This window comes from Clytia hemisphaerica, unplaced genomic scaffold, assembly GCF_902728285.1.
Source record: "Clytia hemisphaerica strain Z4C2 unplaced genomic scaffold, Clytia hemisphaerica genome assembly, whole genome shotgun sequence".
NCBI classification, from domain to species: Eukaryota; Metazoa; Cnidaria; class Hydrozoa; order Leptothecata; family Clytiidae; genus Clytia; species Clytia hemisphaerica.
Genome location: NW_027103282.1, coordinates 217495 through 239644, shown reverse-complemented (window position 1 = coordinate 239644; position 22150 = coordinate 217495). Strand labels below are relative to the sequence as shown.

The following is a 22150-nucleotide window of genomic DNA, read 5'->3' as shown; positions in this document are numbered from 1 at the left end:
TAATGACTAAAGTCTGTGTCAAAAAGGTGTGCAGTGTTTTCATTTTTGAAAGTGTGCAGTGTTTCCATAACTTTCCAAGCTTTTGTCGTATGATAAAAAGAAAAGGTTGGTATTGTTGGAAAGATATTTAAATGCGCCTATATATCTTCCACTAATTTGTTTATCAAAATTCGTTCAATAAAATAGAAGAAAAATGAGGAAGAAAAACATCCTTGTAGAATAGCGCCATAATCATCATTTGAATGAAACTCCAATCTTAAATCAGCAACACTGAAAAATATTATTCCATCAAAAGATATTAACAGATCTTTTCATAAATTACGTCACGAACATCACTTGCCTCGTTTTGAAATTATTGACATGGTGATTAACTTCCAGCGGATTTTATCAAAACTACTTTCTATTTATAAAAAAAATTTAATGTCTCAAGGGACAATAATAACCATGGTAATTGTTTGAAAGCGAGGCAAGTGATGTTCTTGACGTAATTTATGAAAAGGTTCCATCAAAAGATATCGAAGAAGATTTTCGGCTAATTTTCTGTCTTAGAAGAAAAGCTTTGCTTTGAACCCCTGTGTGTATTGTATCTTACAGGAGTGTTCACATCCGAAGCATTGGGATTTGGTTTCCCTATCAGTTTGATTTCGCTGAATCACTAGAAAAGGTACTCTTATATTTACTATCTTTTGATGAAAGGAAATTTTTTAGAAGGGCATTCCTAAATTGTAAACAACTTTCTAAACAACTTAAATTAAATCAAATTGGTATCGGTGTATAGAATACGAGAAAACTCACAGTAATTGTTTCCGACAAATAATCAACCACTTTTTTTACTAGTCATTATAAATTACGGTAGAAACTTTACCTATCGCACCCTGGTGACGGTCTGAGTCACGTAGAAAACTATTGATATTTGTCTTTTAGAAGTGGATTCTTTAAACATTATATTACCGAACGAATATCTTTTTTTTTTTCAGTTTCAAGTGGTGATCAAGATGTTGAAATTGTTGCACAAGAAGCCAAAACCGAAAGATTACGTGGAAAAATTACCACCTGATTTTACTATCGCTTGTGACGTAAGCTTCTTTTTGTGATGATTTCTTTTAAAGAAGCCATCAAGAGGCTCTATTTTAGTTACTCTATACCAGAATGTATCTCACGTTTACCTTTTAACCTTATAACTCGTAGTACACTCTATGCGCATTGTCTGTTTGATAAAAGAATTCCCGTACGGAAACTTCTAAGATGAAGTATGATCTATAAATAGTAACACTTCTCTCGTCGTCTCCCATCTCTCAACCGCACCCTATCGCAGCGGTCGGTTCGAAATATCTCAAATGAGAAAAGACAATGACAACAGACCCTCTACGGCAATGAATTTTGAAATTAGCCGTAGATATCGGGTCTTTGTACAGGCTCTATTTTAGCGTGATGTACTCAACTTTAAATACTTTGTTACGATTTTTGACCAGGGGGAGCTCTTTGTTTAGTCACTGAACGCTTAATTTGAGACCTCCTATCCCCAATGATATCTGATATCTGATATCTGATATCCAAAAATATTTTATCGACATTTCTTATTTAGTATGCATCTATTCAATTTGACGATGATCCATTTGAAGTTCGCCTAGGGGATAACTACATGGTACGTCTAGCTCATCCCTATATTTTTTTGTATTTTTATTTAGTGTAAGTGCCATTGGTCCCTTGTTTTACAATTTGTTGAATACCAATTTGGAACGTCTGGTTGGCCTTGCACTTGATTGGATCAATACTGGGCTGTAGCTTCCTCTTATAAAGAATGAGAGAGACTTATTAAAATCATTGTTTATTGGTACAAAATTTGAAAACTTATATCTTTGTTGTTTATTTTTCGATCATGGAACAAATTGATTCGAGTTGAAAGAAAATACTGAGTATTTTTTGTGTTATGGCTCGAAATCCCAAATTCAAAAATTTCAATTTCAATTTTTCTTTTTTAAGCTTTTGAGTGACGAGATTGAACAGTCGATTGAACGTGTCCAGAAGTTGGAAAAGAAACTGGAACAGATCAAGTCTGAAAAAGGCACCATGTTATCCGGTTAGTTGTCGTATTAGAATAGCCCTTTTTATGCCGTTCCCAATTTAGCGCTGGCTCCTTTCACGTCGGTCATTATTACGCCGGCAATTATTACGCTAGCCATTAAGGTTCGGCGTAAAAAGGACCGTTAAGGTAGTTAATATAAACCAAAGGGATTTTTACTTCTATTTTTCGAATTCCGCCTGATAATCTCTAGACGTAGACGTTATATCCCGAATTATTCCGTGTAATTTACAGAAAGAATATCAAATAAACAAACTCTGATTGGATGATAACTGCGTATATTGACAATCAGTGAGTTTGATATTCTTTTGTGCAAACTACAGTTCATGCAATAAAATAGGAGAAACTAATTTGAATTTCCTATATTAATGGAACATCGTGTCAGATGGTATATCCTTGAAGGGCTTTATTTAATCATACATTCATTCTGTAATTTCCAACATTTCCAGGCAAAAAGTTGGATGAACTGAGGAGACAACTATTGGAGAGAAGCGCACAAATTTACATCGAAAGATCAAAGGTAAAAGTTTATTGGGTCATTCCATTTTATATCCATACAGGGGGGGAGTGGACGAACATTTCCAGGGGGTAGTTGGAGAAGAATTTCCAGGGGGTCTATTTTTTCATTTTTCCAGGAGCTAAAACTTTATTCTAAAATTTCCAGCGTAAAAGACTCATTTTAGCTCGTCCACCCTTACTTTTAAGGTTTGAAAAGAATTTTTCCAAGGCTTCTTTTGCGAATATTGCCATTTTCCAGGGGGTATCCACAGAATCTATCTAAGAATCTTTTTTTGCCTTAAAAAGGTACGTCCACCCCCTGTATGGAAATTTTAACGGAATGGTCTATTTTTGAAACAGAAGCTAGAACGATGCATTTTAAAGCGATTCATTAAATAAATAGATAAAGTCTTTTTACGTTGCATTCATTATATGAACAAACCCCTGTTTTCTATCATTATCTTAAAATGATATAGAATCTAATTCTCTGTTGGGCTATTCTGAGGTATTATCGACCACGATTGGAATTTATGCCCGATTGAACCGCCTCTATGGGTACGTTGAAATGGTACACGGGGCGTGGCGCTCTTAGGTCCCTATTGGCGGTATCCGGTCAAAAATTAACGTGACGTAACGTACCCCTTCCTCTGGAATGGCCGTGTTGTGGTTTCTTTAATTAATTTCTTCTCTTAGGAAATGTACGAGGACCGTCCGATCAGAAAAGTGTTATTCCGGACAGCATTGAAAGGACTTCAATTGGCAGTGTTTGCTGACGAATCACTGCATGGTCGTTCAAATGTTTTGAAACACATGGCAACGCTGGATTCTGATAGGTGTGAAATTTTATTTCTTAAGGGAACAAATGATTTCGATGAAAGATTACATTTTTATTCAATCGAGCATGGAGTCACATACTTTTAAAAAGCATGAAAGTAGTTTCCAAGTGGAGGGTAGAAGTTTCCCACTTTTTAAGGTGCTGTCCTTGATACATTCTCAGGCCAGTGACTCGACCTTTAAGATTGTCATGGTAACAGTACCTCATGCTGTCCCCGACTTACTGGGTATTTAATCTGACGGAACTTTAAAACTCTTTAAAACTTGAAATTCGTCAATTCATCCATTTCAATCTTCTACAAGTAAAGCTGTGTGACCAACTTTTTCTTGAATCACTAGTCATTTTAAATCAACGAAGAATGTTACTTTTAAAGCTTTTTTCACATGCATAAAATCTTACTTAAGACCTTACGACAAATCGTTCGTAAGCCTCTCTTTTGGGAATTTCTCCGCCCATACGTACAGTTTAAGTGAATTTTCCTTCCCTTCAAAGCGTTTTGAACGTAAGCAAACGCTTAACAATAATTAAGGTTAACAATTACTGTCTTCACCCTTTACAGTCCAATTCCAGATGATATTCAGTTCACAACACTTTGGTGTCGAATGACCACCGGAAAAATCGAACAATTGACCGTAAGAAAATTCTCTCGCCGTTTATTTGGTCCCTTTCGGGAACGAAAAATGGAATTTTTAAAAATGAAACCCAATTAGACGTCGTTGCTCGTTTTAGTAGGTAAGGCTCCCCATATCCACTCAAAATTACTCTTTTCAACGAGCTGATATCGATGGTTTCGTAAAGATTGGATCATTCACAGGTCGCTCGGCAGCCCACCGGTCCGGAATGGATGAACACGAAATCATTTTAAAAGGGCTTCATAATAAATTTTTTTACTTAGTTCCCTTTAACGTCTGAATCAATTGAAAAGTAGATCTTTTCTTTCATCTGTTTTCATTTTTCTTTTAGATTGAATTACGTGATTACCCTGTCCCTTTGTTAACATTGGAGTCTTTCTCAACGAGAGGGATGTTGATTGGTTCGGAAGCTTGTGGCGTGCGAAGAGGTAAGGAGTGCTTTAAGACATTCTTCATGTCCGGAAATGTTTTTAATCAATGCTCATTTTGCACAGATATTTCAGTCACTTGGTAATTCGAATGACAAGAGTAGTGTAGTATTTTAACTTTTGTGAGATTAAATTATGCGTATTCGTGAAAATAGACCCCACGAAATCTAATCTCTAATGAGGTTGCTGAATCTCGGAAATAGATCCATGCGAAATGTTCATATTCAAATTTATTATGCAAAAAAAACACGATAAAAACACTTCATAGATTCATTCCGAAATTAAAATCTACGCGAAATCAAGGAAATTTCGGCTTTTTTTCAGAATATTCTAACACGTGTTTTTCCTCCCTTTTTCACTAGCTACGCGGAAAGCGACTATCAAAATCGGTGCACCTTGGGACGATTTAACTGTAGTTAAGAACATGCCGCCTCTCAAATTCTACTACGACCTCAAATGGGGTAAGTTTACTTCGCTGTTTTATGAAATTGACTGGTAGCTTAAAAAGACTCAGCTCCGTTGCATGTTGAACAAAATGACCGAAATAACTCTCGTTAAAATACACCCCCTTCTCACAGACCCACTGGGACCCCTTCCCACTGGAAAAATGGGCCAAAATATGGTTCCCAGTGGAAAATTATAGTCCAATTTTTTTCCTAACTTAAAATGATCAAATAAACCAATCCTTGCTGCAAAATATTTACTATTTTTCCAATCCCCTCTGAATTTTCTGACTTGAAAACAAAAGAATTGAAATCCCAGCCATAAAAAAAGTGAGAATATCAATCCCATCGAGTTTCGATCCGTTGTTTTTATCCCACGGGTTAAAGAAATCCTACTGGGTCTGTGAGAAGGGGGTGTGCAAATATTCATAATTTCTACTATTTTTATAACATATATCCTCCACTCTGTCACTCTTATCATTTTCTAGATATGAACAATTGTCAGATAGCTTGGGGAGCTAATTACGAGCCTACTCTCGCTATGGCCTCGCAAGCTTTTGGTAGGTTCAATTCCTTATTTAGTTTTTTAGAAATGTTATCCCTGAATATTGAAAAGTTGTTGTTTTTTATAGGTTGCACATCTAGAAATGTATCAATTAAATACTAGGATATTGCGATTCAAAGCGTTTCTTCTTAAAAATCAATTATTCTTTTTCAAACTTGGGCTAAAGATTTCGTTTAGTTACACACTCTTAGATTCCAAATAAATGGGCCCCCCTGCTTGTTAATTTTACCCCTGTTTATTAATTTTTGATTTTTTTTTCAACTTTCAAAGAGGTCCCTTATTCTGCTCTAAATAGCCTGATTTTAGCCTATATTTACCTTATTTTTGGGTTTTCGTAATTACAATTTCCAGCCCCCGGCAATTAGCCCCCCCCCCCCGTTTATTAAAATTTTGAAAATTTTTCAACCCCCCCCCCTTTTATTTGGAACCTAAGAGTAGGTCGATATTATTTGCTTAATCGTCCATTTTAGTTGTAGGGTCTTTATATCGAATTGACACACATGTGGAACAATTGAATTGATGTATATGAGAGGCATTTCTAGTAAGAAAAAGAAAGAAGTTGATTTAAAGCAACGTTTATCTAAAATACTAAAATTTAAAACGAAAACTTTTATTTTCGCAATTTTTTTGCATTTAGAATTATTGAGTAAAGCGAGTGTCGATCCGAGTATACCACTACCATTTTGGGATAAGGTAAGTTTTCATTATTCAAATTATTGAAACACTGTGAATAGTCACCTAGCCTCGTTTTCGTCAAGGGAGCTAGGGTGTCTGTTCATTTTCAGAAGCTTATGAAGCAATCAATAGGATATGTAAAGGACATTGGTATCTAGGAACTATGAAGCAATTCCGAGAAAGCTTTAACAACAGTTTTGAGTCTATTCCCGATCGAGCCACCTCTATGGGACCTATCAAATGATGCATGGGTCGTAGTGGTATAGAGATATTTCACGTGGATAGCCCAGTAATCTAGGCCTTTTAGGCAGTCTTTCGATTGTTTTCACGAGGTCCACGGTCAGTCGGCTTGGCTATCTATGAACTGAACGGAACATTTGGAAGGAGCGGGGATTCAAGCCTCGAATCGCTGGTTTGAAACGCTGACGCCTTTGATCGCTTGGCCATCGCACCTTGAGCATCTAGTCAAAAATGAGCTTGACATAACATACCCTCCATACCCCTCTGGAATGCCCTAACAATTCTTCTCATGAAAATTGCATTATCCTTTTAATCGGTTAACGTTTTGCCTTCTCCTCAGATACGGATATTGCTTCACGGCAAACTTCGAGCAGACATTGCATATTGGAATATCTTGTTGAGCGCATCAACTGACCCTTATAATACCACAGAAACATTGAAAATTGAATGGAATGCTGCTACCATAGAGTGGACCAATGGTAAGATGGATAATTCCCTTTACAATTACCGATCTGTCTAAGTAGGTCGCCTCTGACTCACTGTGGTCGCAGACTTACTTACTTAGATGAAACGAATGAAAATATCGGAAAATACAAGCTCCAATTAAAGAAATTGTTAATACTCTATTTACACTATGCTTTTACAAATTCCAGAAAAAAAGTTCCTGTGGCTGCATTGTAAACTTGACTTTCATCATTGCCCAAAGCAACATGAAACAACTTCTTTTATCTTAAACACCCCTGTGTCAGTGACCCTGTAGAAGTTCTCAAATCAACCGGGTTGGCTATAAAAAAACATTATTTTCACCGGCTTAGAATTGGAGACCTCAAAAGCTCACTGAGGCTCACTTTTAACTCGATTTTCACCAGGGCAGAGAAAACAAATTCATTTCAAAGCGCTGGTAAATTTGGTTTTCTATAATCCACTAATATGTATTTTCTTCGATTTTGACTGCGGGTCGCCCCTAATTAATGCAATTTTTGACTGGGGGTAGAGACTTACTCATTATTCAACCGGGGCTAGATGTTAGGCCATTTTTGGCAGTTTTTTCACCGGATTATCCACCGGGGTGAAACCCACCGAATCACTGATACAGGGGTGTTCTTAAGGATGCATGAATATAGAACGCAACGCTATTTCTGTTCCTTCTTTTTGATTTACTAACCTCGAAAGACCTATTTCTTCTACAGGGAACATCGTCGTTGATGGTGATTTTGATCTGCTGATGAGGACAGCTTCGAAATATGATGATTCCCGTGTCATGCATTTCCCTGACTTCAACTTCTCGTACGTCGAATACATCGCACAAATTTTGAAATTTAAAGTTTCTCGTTTAGAATGGAAACGAGATGTGTCGCTAGCTTATTGTTTTTAAGGAGACACCTTAGTATTGTATACCCTATCCTATTCGATGCAAATTCGATTTCCTTGGAAATCGAACTAGATAGCGTCAAATGTATATGTGCTTTGCTACAGTTGACGTTTTCTAATTTGACGTCTTAATATTAAAATCAAAAATCACAGTCAACAAGAAACATTCATAAACAACGCTCTACTATTCGTTCACGCTCCCTTATTCGATAAAAATCCAATTCCCCTTGATAATCGAATTAGAAAGCGTCAAGCTGTAGTATGAATTCTAGAGCTAACCAACTTCTTTAATCTTAGATGTAGCTAGACTAGCGGAGACTAACTATCTGCTATTTTCTTATTTTCAGAGTGAAATTGAACTGGCTATGTAAGGGAGATCCGAACGACCATCACAACGTCTATCCAACACATCCTAATCACGTGACATCAAAGGTATGTCTTATATTTTCTGTACTTGAAGTATACGGGTGTGTCCCAAAAGAAGCTGAAAAAAAATTTATATAAAGTAAAAACTCGTTGCGTACTTAATATTTCAATCTCAAAAACCTATCCAATCATTCAATAGAATTCAATATTTATTGATTGAAAAGAGAATTTTAATACCGGTAAAATATAAAGTATGATTAAAAAAGCCTACTTGGAACTATTAAAATCCTGTAATTTATTTTTTACGTTGTTTATCACATTGACTTTTAGAAGCACGACTCATTTTCAAATTTCCGTTCAAAAAATCTGGACATGAATTTGTGTTTGGAAACCTCTGCCAAGAAAAATAAGGTATGTTTTTATTTTAAAATTAATTTTTATACAAAATTAAAAACAATTAATTTATTCCATATCAAACATGAAAGCAACCTCATCTTCAGCGGTAACGTTTTTAACGAGGTTTTGATTAAATCCAAGCTTTGGCCCAAGTCTTGTCCCTTCCTTCCATAAATCACCATCGAGCCCCGAAATAACCGAATGAATCGCTTTACCGTTTATAAAAAGTGTAAATTTTAGACATGCAAATTGCATAGGCCAATTTAGGTGGTTGTCGTAGGGTCCAGCTAATGATTGGAAAAATATCGAAATATCTCTAAATTTAGCGTTCTTGTATCCATTCAAATACAGCTCCATTACCCCATAATAACCTCCAGCTGTCAAAAAGTTTGGCGAAACTTTTTTTTTATTGGTTTGTTTAACGGCTTCAAACTGTTCTTTGAAATTCTCAATTTTTCAGTAAAATGGACAGCATGGTAATGCCAAAATCCCTACTGTTAATTTATTTTGTTGTGCTAGTTTAGCTTGCAATTCTTTTAAATTGTTTTGGATTTTCTGGTGCATCAAAATGTTAGCGTTACACTTTTCTTGTAATTGATCATTTATTTCTAAGGCCAAATCTTTGTTGTTCTTTTCCAGTGTTTGGTCAATTTCCTTTTTGACATCTTCAATTTTCTTTTCGTTGTGCTCAACTTCCTCTTTAAGTTCCTCGATGGTTTTTAGCCTTTCTGTCAGAACGCCAATTTGCTTCCCTTTTGCTTTTAAGTCTTCTACGAGCTCTTCATTTGTTGTTTTGATCTTTTCAAGATCTTTTCCCAACTGTTTCATTTCATTTTTCACTCGAACCATTTCCTGATTTTTGGCTGTCAATTGCTTGTTGAACTCGTCTTTCACTTTTTGAATTTGGTACTTCATTTCAAAGGACATGTGAGTACCCATATTGTTTGCCATGTGATCGTTCAATAACATCTTTGTTCCCTAAAAAGATGGTCAATGTTTCTATTTAAACTTACATACTCTACCATTAACTAATTGAAGTTTGAATTAATGGGACCCTTTAAATGTCTGAACGAACAGTAGCAGATTTTTAAGTAACGATCATTTTCCAGAGCAAAACTGACAAAAAACAATCAAAACTACCTTAAACGTGCATCCAAATTCTTGATATTCACAAGGAAACACAATCGGGCAAAGTGTATCCACATGGTTTTGCATCTAGTAGAGGATAGAGGAGGATAAAACAGACAAGATTTGAATACTTTTTACTTTTAACATTTAGTTCATGCTTCTTTTTTTATAAGAACCAGTAAATGCTGCATGCGGCTCGGCTGTTCTTCTTAATTATTTTCATGCCTAAATGTTCTTTGGTCGGGGTTGTTCTTAATTCATTCCCAGGTTTTAAATTAAGCCTCGTTTTCCTATAAAATATTATACGAAATTGCTTCATCATACTTAGATCGATTCCTTTTACACTAGAACTTGTACAGCGTAGCTCCTAAAACGTTTGAGCCTAAGATCTACTTACATTTTTACGCAACACGAATTCTCCGCATTCTAATTGGCAAGCCACTGATTCGTATCCACATTTCTCCAGGTGTCCCTAAGATGATAACAATGGACAGTGAAGAAGTAACAATTTATAATTTCGTCCTTGTTGTGGCCCATCAACACTGCAAAATTATCAATAGAAAATCACAGTCAAAAGTTGAAAATAAGGGCGTTTAACCCTTGCTAAGACACTATGACAAATCTTGCGTCCCTAAGAAATGTAACCAGCGAGGAAGATCTATGAGAACGCACGACTCTGAATTAGTAGTAATCTTTGGAAACGACGGTGTTCGCGGTCCGCAGAGTAACTCCCTATACTATCGGGGCATTAAGCAGTGGAATAGTCTGCCTTCAGAAGTAGTCAACTCATCCTCAGTTGAAGAATTTAAAGAGACCCTTAGTGTGGCATGGAAAGATAAAAAGTTTGAATATGATTGAAAGTGTCACTATTGTTGCATACCTGTCTATATTATAACAATGTAAATAATTAACCCGAATGTATGAGCGATTCATAGAGGCCCATGTGTCCACACGGTGGCCTGCGAATTTGTAAAACTATATTATTATAAGACACACCCTGTATTTGATAACTGTGTCAAAAAATCTACGAGATCCTACAATGCAAGTATGGTGATCAAACTACGTAGTCTATGGCCAAAAAAAAAATCCAAATGTCATTTCAATACCTTTTGCTCACGGAGTTCGTTTTGCCACGTGCAACCAACGGTAAAATTTTTACATCGGATTTTCAGACTCAAAATTTCTCTCTTTTTTCCAACGTCTGGGAAAACCTGAAAATTTTAAAGGTACGGTATGCGTTCTTACTCTCGGGTACCTAATAGTCGTCCAACTCCCCCACTTATTCCAACCTCTATTAGGTACCTGAGAGTAATGGGATTTCTTAATTGTTTTTGTCGCTTCTTTTCGTTGATAATCCCCTTTAATATTTCTTTCATTTCAATATAAGGAGGAGCGGAATCGGCCCTTTTTTCGGACGGCGAATTTGGCGAAAATTTAGACGGAATTACGGAAATTGGGTTCTCTGACGGAGACGGAAAATTAGACAATTTTAGTGCGGAAAAACGGAATTTAGCAAAAAAAATTGCGGTATTTCGGAATTGGTAAAAGATATTCCAAATTTGCGGAATTTTCGACAAAAATATTGAATTTCAAAGGAATTTTCAGTGACGGAATTTTGGTTCAATTTAAGACGGTTTGACGGAAATTGGAGAAAAAATTGGCGGAATTGCGGAATCGGGTACCCCCTGAAACCCCCCCCCCTCCCATATAACTGTAGAGTGAAAGTACAACTAACCTGGATATCTTGCCAATCTTTCGGACATTTTCCTGGGCTAAAATAGAAAGCACAAAAATGTTTTGAGATTTAAAGACTGTGAACATCAACAATCAGTTCGATTTACAGATTTTGTTCCTAAAATTAAAAAGTTTCTTACTTAATCAGATGAAATTCTCCAATACATTTTGTACAAAAACGATGTCCGCAATCCACTGCTTGTACAGGCTCTCTCAAAACCAAAAGACATATTACACATGTGATGTCATCGCGGTTTATAGCTCCATCAATCTGAGCATTTTGATTCTGGTCATCTTTCCCATCTTCCCATGCAAATATAACGTCGAATCCAAGCTCGTTAGGGTTGCAAGCTGCCATTTCAGATTCTCTTAAACTTTAAAAAAAGAGTTGGATAGGTGCGAAGATTCCTTATTTGTATGGCTTAAAAGTTTCACAAAATTTAAAGAAACATTCAAAATTATGAATTAAATTTATTTATATATTGTAGACTCAGTGAAATAAATAGAATCGCAAAGTGCTCAAGAAAGAAACAGCTTCGAGCAAAATATGGAGAAATAAAGAAGTAACTTATCGTAGCGAATTATAGTTCCAAATATTGTAGATTTAGGAACGCATTCTTACCTTTTTTTAGACCTACGCAGGACCAAAACAACAATCTATATTAATTGCTACCTACCACCGGGTCAACATGGATTTTAAACAGTAAAATCGATTTACTTAACTAACACCCTGTTGATATTATACACTGAAAGATTTCTTTCCAATTTGTGTCAAATTTAGTTTAATTCAAAAATTACTGTTGCATAGCTAAGGGAATGAATTAATCATAACTCTAATTCAGTTTTATTAAACTTTGATACATTGATTTTCACCGTAGTATTTTTATTTGTCTTTTTCCACTATTCATCCAATTTTGGGAAACTCTTTTACATAAGAATTTTAAAACAAATATTTTTACTTTAAGTATTTCCATGAAAAGGGAAAGTTTTTCTTTGAAAAGATGGAAAATGTAAAATTGCAGATAAAAATATCAAAAAATTCACAATTCCATATTCAGTTTTTCAAAATTCACTTGTAAGTATGATAAAAGGTTAATATGATGAATATAAATTAAGTCAAATGTACCACCGCTGCATAATTCTTTTCCGTCTACTTAAGCATAATCTAGTAACAGGTCATCTTTTCTGAGCGCACTACGCCTTGCTCTAAGGGGATGTGGCGATTTGGCCTGGTTGTTCAGCTAGAACATCCAAAACCGCGTTGCTTTTTGCTTGAAAACGAAAGCCAAAGCGAAAGGGTTTTAATATTCGTGTTTATTGCCGTTTGACTTTTGTGCGATTGTTTTTTTTTACCCAATCAAATCGCTCAAAATCTCATTTATAATATTTATCTCAAATCTGAATAAAAAAGATCAAGGTAGTCCGCCAAACCTGGGCAGAATCTCTTACGGAGGAGTCCCAGCGTAGAGTAATCAGATTCTGCTCGGAGATGAAAACGTAATATTAACTAAAGTATGTGATGGGTACAGCCTGTCATAACAATATTCTTAAATATGTAATAGGGTTCACCCTGTCTAACAGTATTCTAAAGTATGTGATGGGTACAGCCTGTCATAACAATATTCTTAAATATGTAATAGGGTTCACCCTGTCATAACAGTATTCTAAAGTATGTGATGGGTACAGCCTGTCATAACAATATTCTGTAATATGTAATAGGGTTCACCCTGTCATAACAGTATTCTAAAGTATGTGATGGGTTCACCCTGTCATAACAATATTCTGAAGTATGTAATAGGGTTCACCCTGTCATAAAAATATTCTGAAGTATGTAATAGCGTTCACCCTGTCATAAAAATATTCCGAAGTATGTAATAGGGTTCACCCTGTCATAAAAATATTCTGAAGTATGTAATAGGGTTCACCCTGTCATGAAAATATTCTGAAGTATGTAATAGGGTTCACCCTGTCATAACAATATTCTGAAATATGTAATAGGGTTCACCCTGTCATAACAATATTCTGAAGTATGTAATAGGGTTCACCCTGTCATAAAAATATTCTAAAGTATGTGATGGGTTCACCCTGTCATAAAAACATTCTGAAGTATGTAATAGGGTTCACCCTGTCATAAAAATATTCTGAAGTATGTAATAGCGTTCACCCTGTCATAAAAATATTCCGAAGTATGTAATAGGGTTCACCCTGTCATAAAAATATTCTGAAGTATGTAATAGGGTTCACCCTGTCATGAAAATATTCTGAAGTATGTAATAGGGTTCACCCTGTCATAACAATATTCTGAAATATGTAATAGGGTTCACCCTGTCATAACAGTATTCCAAAGTATGTGATGGGTTCACCCTGTCATAACAATATTCTGAAGTATGTAATAGGGTTCACCCTGTCATAAAAATATTCCGAAGTATGTAATAGGGTTCACCCTGTCATAACAATATTCTGAAATATGTAATAGGGTTCACCCTGTCATAACAGTATTCCAAAGTATGTGATGGGTTCACCCTGTCATGAAAATATTCTGAAGTATGTAATAGGGTTCACGTCATAAAAATATTCTGAAGCATGTAATAGGGTTCACCCTGTCATAAAAATATTCCGAAGTATGTAATAGGGTTCACCCTGTCATAAAAATATTCCGAAGTATGTAATAGGGTTCAAACTGTCATGAAAATATTCTGAAGTATGTAATAGCAGGGTTCACCCTGTCATAAAAATATTCTGAAGCATAAAGCCCACAATAGTATTTAACAATTCCAAGCTTCTCGAATTCTTCCATCTAAAAAAAGTAAAAAATTCTGGTGTTGTATGTACAATGTTCTAATTGTCGTCATCAGCTCAGCAAATTACAGACCCTTGTAACTTTCGATAGGAAAATATATAAAAAGATGTTTTGTGCGCTCTTTTCGCTGGTACTAATCACACTTGATGATTTTCAAAAAATTATGCCGTTTATGTATTTTATGTGGATATATACGGAGTAAGAATCTATCATTCGGTATGAAATTTGATTGCAACAATATCTTTATCAGTTAGATTCTCTATCAAGGTCTTGTGAAAGGCAGGTCGTCCTAAAGCTCGACCTTCAATATTGATTGGACGAGTGAAATGTTCTGTCCAAGTTTTATATCTTTCAACACTCTTCGACGAAGCTTTCGAAACTTCCTTCCCGTTGATAAAAAGAGTAAAGTTCAGTGATGTAAAAGGCATCGGCCATTCTAACATTTCATCATAAGGTCCTTTCAAATTGTCAAAGTAAACAGATATCTGGTCTGCCTTGCCTTGTGGTGAATCCTTTATATATACTTTTAAACGCCCATGATATCCCTTTTCTGTAAATAATGGAGGTGAATACAAAGTACCCTTTCGACCCAATGTTATATTGAATATTTCTTTGAAATTATCGATAAACCAAAGGAAAGGACATTTTGGAGTTAGTAGAATTTCAAGTGTCAATTTGTCCTGTTGTGCAAGTTGTCTTTCCAAACTTTTGAATTTTTCATGAGTCACTAGAGACTCCAGGTTATCTATATTCGCTTTAGCTCCGATCTCCTCAAGCAAGTTACAGTCTGGCGACTTGGTAGCGATTTGTTTATCTATTCGAGCCAATTCCTTTTTAGTGGTCGCTAAATCTTTGTTAAACTTCTCCTTGTTAGTCTCAATATCGTCTTTGTTGCGTTTGGTTTCATTTTCAATTTCGTCAATGATTTTTAGCTTTTCTGTTAGAAAGCCAATTTGTTTACCCTTTGCTTGCAAATCTTCTATGAGCTCTTCATTTGTCGATTTCATTTTATCCAGCTCTTTCTTTACTCGAACCATTACCTGGTCTTTAGCTCGCAACTGTTTGTTAAATTCATCTTTCACTTTTTGTAATTCTAGCTTCATTTCTAGTGATATGTGAGTGGTCACATTTTTTGCCATGTGGTTTTGGAGTGATTCCTTTGTTCCCTGAAAAATAAAAGCAGTTGCATAACATTCATACTTGCGATTCAAGTTATGAAGGCTCTGCTGTAAATATCTTGTACAAATCATGAAAAGAAAGTTACCTTAAACGTGCATCCAAAGTCTTGATATTCACAGGGAGATACACAAGGACAAACTGTATCTATATGGTTTTGTATCTGTTGGATAAAGTAAAAAGAATTTAATTAAAAACTTTGAATTGATCTAGTATCCGGCTGGAAAAAGGATTGATTTTGGACGAGATGTTCGGCTAATTTCTGTTAAGGTTTCATCTCTGAGAACATGAGAAATCGTTCAACAGAATTTACTTTGCTACAAAGATAAACAAGAACACTGGTCCTATTTACTTTTTTTTAAGTTTGTTCCAAAAAAATTGGCAGTTCACACATTTTATTCATCTTTGAAAAACCCTCTTAGATCTACTTACATTTTTGCGCAGCACAAATTCTCCACATTCTAATTGGCAAGCCACTGATTCGTATCCACAATTCTTCAAGTGCTCCTAAGAGTGAATCAAGTAAATTAATTTATATGGGTCAAGATTTCCAGAGTCATTATCTATCACCCAATTCAAATAGTTTTATGGAATTTTAGGTTGGACCTGAATGGCAGGCCTTTACTAAGATTAAAATTCGGAAACATTTTACTTGCCTCTTCCTCTCGGAGCTCGTTCTGCCATTTACAACCATCGGTAAAGTTTTTACATCTGATTTTCAGACTCAAAATTTCTCTCTTTTTTCCAACGTCTGGGAAAACCTAAAAATATTTCGAGTAAATTTTTAATGGAAGGTATACACACTTTTTTATGAGAACGAATAAAAACAATTTCAGCCCCATAATTGGTTAAAATTATAAACCCCTTTCAAGTCCATAAGTAAAGAATACAAAATTTGCTTGTTAAATAGATAACTATCACTGACCTGGATATCTTGCCAATCCTTTGGACATTTTCCAGGGCTAAAATAGAAAACATATAATGATAAACTAACTAACTGAACAAGTGTATACTGCCCTTACGTAAGCTTTGATAAATAGCTCAAACTTAAATATTTCGTTTAAGAAAGTTTTGTACAATCAGCTTGATTCTTAATAATTTATTTTTAAAACAATGGTTTCTTACTTAATCAGATGAAATTCTCCAATACATTTTGTACAAAAACGATGTCCGCAATCCACAGCTTGTACAGGCTCTCTCAAAACCAGAAGACATATTGCACATGTGATGTCATCACGGTTTATAGCTCCGCCAATCTGAGCATTTTGATTCTGGGCATCTTTTTCATCTTCCCATGCAAATATAACGTCGAATCCAAACTCATTTGGGTTGCAAGCTGCCATTTTTCTGAAATAAATTGGTCCTGATTTACAATTAATACATGCTTCAGAAGAAAGGGCAATTTTGGCATATATATCACTTCTTGAGTACTGAGAAAACATAAGGTACATATTCGGCCTAATAATTTAAATCCCTACACTGGCTTCATGTTAAATTCCTCATTTGTTTATCATTAATTGAGCAATACACAATCATTTTGAACAAAATTATATTCGCTGTCTAGATATTCGAAGATATTCCTTTGACTTGGATACCCTATTCACTTTTACTCAGTAACTTGTAATATGTTACAGCGTAATAATTTGATCTCTGTGAGGCAACAGACAGATTTAAAACGACCTTAAAAATATTGAAAATTACCTAAATCAATCGATCCTACACTATACTTGCACACAGTTCACTCAAAACTCTTTTCTCAACGCCTCGTTCATGAAATAACAAGTCATACGACTTGAACAAACAATGTTTGTCAATGTTTTTATTTGTCAAAGAAAAAACCTCCTTTTGTATCTTATTATATTGAATAGATTTCGGGGAAAAATAAAACAGACGATGATGTCAGACATTTTGCATATTTTGCACTCGCAGGTTTATAAACTGATTTTTTTTTTAATTGAGACATATACGATGAAGTCTGCCGCTCTTCTCCTTTACCAATACCTTCGCATTAAATATATTACCAGATTTCGTAATACTGCAATGAATTGGTTCATTTAAACGAAAAGATGCTTCTTTTATTGTGCCTCGGAAGAGATGAGATAGAACTTCAGACGGCACGTGTTTACTCTCGGGTATGTGCGGGTACCTAATACCCGCCCCCTCCCCCGCTAATTAATTGTTCGAAAATTTTCCACCCATGACATTCTTATTCCAACCCACCCCCCCCCCCCCGCTTATTAATCTTTGGGAAAATGTTTTTGAAAGTTCAATCTTTTGTCCTAATTCTGCTGTACTGTATTAGCCTCCTTTTCAAAAATTTTCCACCCAGGACATTTTTATTCCAAACCCCACCACCCCCCCCCCCCCCCCCGCTTATTCCAACCGCCCCCGGCTATTAGGTACCCGAGAGTAGATAAAATTTATAAAATTCTCTTCTAACTTCAACCAATCCTCGAACAGAGCCTAACTATATTAGCGAGCCTGGTTGGCAGAATAGTTTTTGAAGTTCCACCCTCCAGATCATCCAGCTTTAGAGCGAAGAGATTGGTTGAAATAAACAATCGCACCAGAATATACGTCAATCACAACAGTAGTATAGAACCCGAAATTACGTCGCGAAAGTTTTTTTTGAAATTTCCAAGAACAGGGAGCGCCTCTATGCTGACAAAACAAAATAAAATGTAGAATTTTCATAATTTGTGCCCGGGCGGCGCCAAGTTCTCTCTTTTGTTTAAAAGTGCTGTGTAAGGAAATGGTAGGAGATGCACGTTTTTTATAAGAACATCCTAAATTTTTGAAGCCTTCGGATATTCTTAACTTTTCGAAACCCTCAAAGCCTTAAAATGTTCTTAACTTGTTCTTGATGTTTTGGCCATTGAAGCCTCATGTTCTTGTATAGTTTGTTCTTATAAAAAGAAAAACGTGTACATGATGGCCTTTAAAGTACGACAAAGCAATCTTCTGACCGTAAGCTGAATAACCTCTCACGTTTTTAAATTTTCAATATATAATAAGAATATAAAATGATTTCTTTTATTAACAGGACAACGTAATCGAAGATGAACCCTCAGTCTTTTTATACGCCAGCACATTCCGTTGGTTTCAAACATACCAAGCTGTTGTCTTGTCACGTGTCTCAAGACCTATTAAACGTGGTAAATATTTCAAAAATGTGCGCCCAAGAAAACCAACACTTGGTCGACATTTAAAGTAAGTGTAATTAGAGAATGTCTTCAGGTCTTCTTCTTTACTCAAATCGATTTAAATGGTAACATTAAACTTAAATATAAAAAGTATTAATGCTAATTAGAGCTAATTAGAAGGAAACAATCTTATAGATTTCTTTACTCTCTCTTTTAAATATTTAATGAAGTATGCTTGCTTAACTTTCTTGTTTTTTCAGGATATTGAGTGTGGAATTCAGTTTCCCGTCAATCAATGCGACGTATTGGGGATCTTTCCAAAAGGATTTAGGCTTCCAAGGAATATTTGGTGCAGGATGCGTTTCAACTGCTTACCAGGTATGATTATTTTATTTTATTGAAAATGGCTTGGGGATTTATTAATACTGAGGTTAAGCATACCAGGATAATCACGACGACGTACGAAAAATGTAATAGGCTAGTGAGTTTCAACCAATCAAATTTCGTATTTTCGCTAGCCTATTACACTTTTCGTCCGTCGTCGTGATTATCCTGGTATGCTTAACCTCAGCAATGGTTAATTAAATTAAAACTATGGAAAATGGCTTGGGGATAGAGACTCTTGCATGTTTCGGATGTCAAGAAAAGGGACCATTATGCCCTAGATAATCTGATATGAAACATCCAAAAATATTCATCGAAGTCAACCCTATAGAGAAAGATGGCAACTTTCAATCATATATTTGTTGGGATAAGATATTAAAAATATTCATCGAAGTCAACCCTATAGAGAAAGATGTCAACTTTCAATCATATATTTGTTGGGATAAGATATTAAAAATATTCATCGAAGTCAACCCTATAGAGAAAGATGGCAATTTTCAATCATATATTTGTTGGGATAAGATATTAAAAATATTCATCGAAGTCAACCATATAGAGAAAGATGGCAACTTTCAATCATATATTTGTTGGGATAAGATATTAAAAATATTCATCGAAGTCAACCCTATAGAGAAATATGGCAACTTTCAATCATATATTTGTTGGGATAAGATATTAAAAATATTCATCGAAGTCAACCCTATAGAGAAATATGGCAACTTTCAATCATATATTTGTCGGGATAAGATATTAAAAATATTCATCGAAGTCAACCCTATAGAGAAATATGGCAACTTTCAATCATATATTTGTTGGGATAAGATATTAAAAATATTCATCGAAGTCAACCATATAGAGAAAGATGGCAACTTTCAATCATATATTTGTTGGGATATAAGATAAAAATATTCATCGAAGTCAACCATATAGAGAAAGATGGCAATTTTCAATCATATATTTGTTGGGATAAGATATTAAAAATATTCATCGAAGTCAACCATATAGAGAAAGATGGCAACTTTCAATCATATATTTGTTGCGATAAGATATTAAAAATATTCATCGAAGTCAACCCTATAGAGAAAGATGGCAACTTTCAATCATATATTTGTTGGGATAAGATATTAAAAATATTCATCGAAGTCAACCATATAGAGAAAGATGGCAATTTTCAATCATATATTTGTTGGGATAAGATATTAAAAATATTCATCGAAGTCAACCATATAGAGAAAGATGGCAACTTTCAATCATATATTTGTTGCGATAAGATATTAAAAATATTCATCGAAGTCAACCATATAGAGAAAGATGGCAACTTTCAATCATATATTTGTTGGGATAAGATATTAAAAATATTCATCGAAGTCAACCCTATAGAGAAAGATGGCAATTTTCAATCATATATTTGTTGCGATAAGATATTAAAAATATTCATCGAAGTCAACCCTATAGAGAAATATGGCAACTTTCAATCATATATTTGTTGGGATAAGATATTAAAAATATTACAGTGGAGTCTTTATAACGAGGCCGGGTAGCTCAGTCGGTAGAGCATTCGCCTTACAATCTAAGATTTGTGGGTTCGATCCCCGGTCACCGCCAACTCAGCGGATGAGTAGCTTAAATTGGGTAATCTGATCTAGGCGGTAAGGTACTGGGAGCTGAGAGTAGGTGTGGTGCTCCACCTCAGCCATTCGATCTCCCAGGTCTAGCGCAAATAGAAAAGGGGATAGACTCCCTCACTCCCGGCTCCGCCGACAGCCACCAGATGAATATACTTACTTACTTACTACTTTATAACTCGAACACGCACGGGGAATACAAATTTGTTTTACTTAAGGAAATTTCGAGTTATGGAATGAGGCTTTACAGAAATCTGTTATACAGGATGAATACATAAATATGTCATGTTCTTTATATCGCTTAGATTCACGTCAGTCCGCATCCGGACATTATGTTGATTCGGCGCCCCGTTGCCGAGTGGATCATCCGTGGCTTGAACAGTTCCATTCAAAATGTACGCATGCTCTTGTTACAATCTGTCACCACAAGCGAAGAGGGAGAGGAAAATGAAGACGAAATGTTGTTAGACGATGAGAGGGAGGGTGAAAATGGCGGTGGTGGTGGTGGTGGTGGAGAACAGGAAAGAGATGATATGGAAATGAAGAAACACTATTTGTTTAGTGTCAAAAAGTATGTAGATTTTATAGTTGCCATGTTTCTTTGATTAATGAATTTAAATCTCTGACCAAGGAATTATTATTGTCAGTAAAAGGTTACCAATGCTGCAATCTCATTTCCAAAAAAATTTCCGTCTCAGCCAGGTTTAAATCGACGAATCTGGGCGAATTTATTGTGTTAATAGATTTTCCGTCTGATATATAACATCTCCTTTAAACATGTGGCTATTAAGTTTCAATGTCTTGATCGATAATTTTGTAATCATATAATATAGTAAATCTTACTTACCGTCATACATTCTAACCCTTTTAATTTAAACACTTCTTTTAGAGCGACTTACAAACGCCAGTCAACTGCCAACGAAGAATTATACACGCATCGAATATTGTTCGAAAATTTCCGTGGAGCATGGACGGCTATCAATCGACAGTTGACATTGCGTATGCTGGAAGCGTATTCCAAAATGCAGGTTTGTATCGGAGACGGACTGCTCTATTATATCTAGATGTCAAGTCTTTAAGTTTAACATTGACAGTTACCAAACTTTGTTTGTGATGAGGTTGTCAAACCAAATTTTTTTTTCCATGAGTTCCTATCATAATATAGAAAATTTGTGCAAGGTTTAAGTTCACAATACCTCTAGATGAAAAAAATTGGAGGGTACTGCAAAATAGCACCCTTGATAACATCCTCCTGATATGCGTCCCAAAAAGCTCTTCTTGGTATTTCAAACCTTATTTTCAAAGCATTTTACTATTTATTTGTGAAGAAATTCAAGTTGAAATTGCATACAGTAATGGTTCAGGTTTTACTCGATCATAATTTATCTCCAATATGCTCAGGCTATCAATCATGTCAGCTTTAAAGTTTACTTTTTTAATTTTAGCCTGGTTCTGATCAGAAAAAGTCTAGTACTTCTTCAAGTCAAACAAAGTTATTCAGTCTAAACAGTAAGAAAGAGGTAAGGTCATGTGTATAGAATAAGATATTTTGTACAAAGATTTGTCAAGATTCTAGATAAACAACTGAAACTACAGAATCAGCAAGTTGCTACAAGGTACTTAGATCA

At 35.3% G+C, this 22150-nt stretch overlaps 3 protein-coding genes across 3 annotated transcripts in view; 1 reads left to right on the top strand and 2 right to left on the bottom strand.

Moving 5' to 3' along the window:
• Window positions 1-22150, top strand: part of LOC136804271 (bridge-like lipid transfer protein family member 2) — a 54224-nt gene that overhangs the window by 15729 nt on the left and 16345 nt on the right. Inside the window, exons 26-45 of the mRNA XM_067060979.1 lie at window positions 595-664; window positions 978-1076; window positions 1586-1645; window positions 1984-2080; window positions 2533-2603; window positions 3275-3414; window positions 3976-4048; window positions 4380-4476; window positions 4839-4937; window positions 5408-5479; window positions 6122-6177; window positions 6740-6878; window positions 7590-7686; window positions 8118-8202; window positions 8467-8547; window positions 18414-18580; window positions 18774-18891; window positions 20828-21093; window positions 21412-21550; window positions 21968-22042. Of these exons, the coding sequence (XP_066917080.1) occupies window positions 595-664; window positions 978-1076; window positions 1586-1645; window positions 1984-2080; window positions 2533-2603; window positions 3275-3414; window positions 3976-4048; window positions 4380-4476; window positions 4839-4937; window positions 5408-5479; window positions 6122-6177; window positions 6740-6878; window positions 7590-7686; window positions 8118-8202; window positions 8467-8547; window positions 18414-18580; window positions 18774-18891; window positions 20828-21093; window positions 21412-21550; window positions 21968-22042 (2101 nt within the window). The remainder of the gene's footprint in view (window positions 1-594; window positions 665-977; window positions 1077-1585; window positions 1646-1983; window positions 2081-2532; window positions 2604-3274; window positions 3415-3975; window positions 4049-4379; window positions 4477-4838; window positions 4938-5407; window positions 5480-6121; window positions 6178-6739; window positions 6879-7589; window positions 7687-8117; window positions 8203-8466; window positions 8548-18413; window positions 18581-18773; window positions 18892-20827; window positions 21094-21411; window positions 21551-21967; window positions 22043-22150) is intronic.
• Window positions 8798-11768, bottom strand: LOC136804291 (TNF receptor-associated factor 3-like). Its single transcript, XM_067061002.1, has 6 exons — window positions 11535-11768; window positions 11396-11432; window positions 10767-10871; window positions 10058-10132; window positions 9673-9747; window positions 8798-9510 (listed from the first exon to the last, which is right to left on the bottom strand). Exons 1-6 carry the CDS (start codon window positions 11750-11752, stop codon window positions 8989-8991), a joined length of 1032 nt encoding a protein of 343 aa, XP_066917103.1. The 5' UTR covers window positions 11753-11768; the 3' UTR covers window positions 8798-8988.
• Window positions 14101-17174, bottom strand: LOC136804280 (TNF receptor-associated factor 3-like). Its single transcript, XM_067060991.1, has 7 exons — window positions 17072-17174; window positions 16496-16717; window positions 16296-16332; window positions 16027-16131; window positions 15803-15877; window positions 15459-15533; window positions 14101-15360 (listed from the first exon to the last, which is right to left on the bottom strand). Exons 2-7 carry the CDS (start codon window positions 16711-16713, stop codon window positions 14404-14406), a joined length of 1467 nt encoding a protein of 488 aa, XP_066917092.1. The 5' UTR covers window positions 16714-16717; window positions 17072-17174; the 3' UTR covers window positions 14101-14403.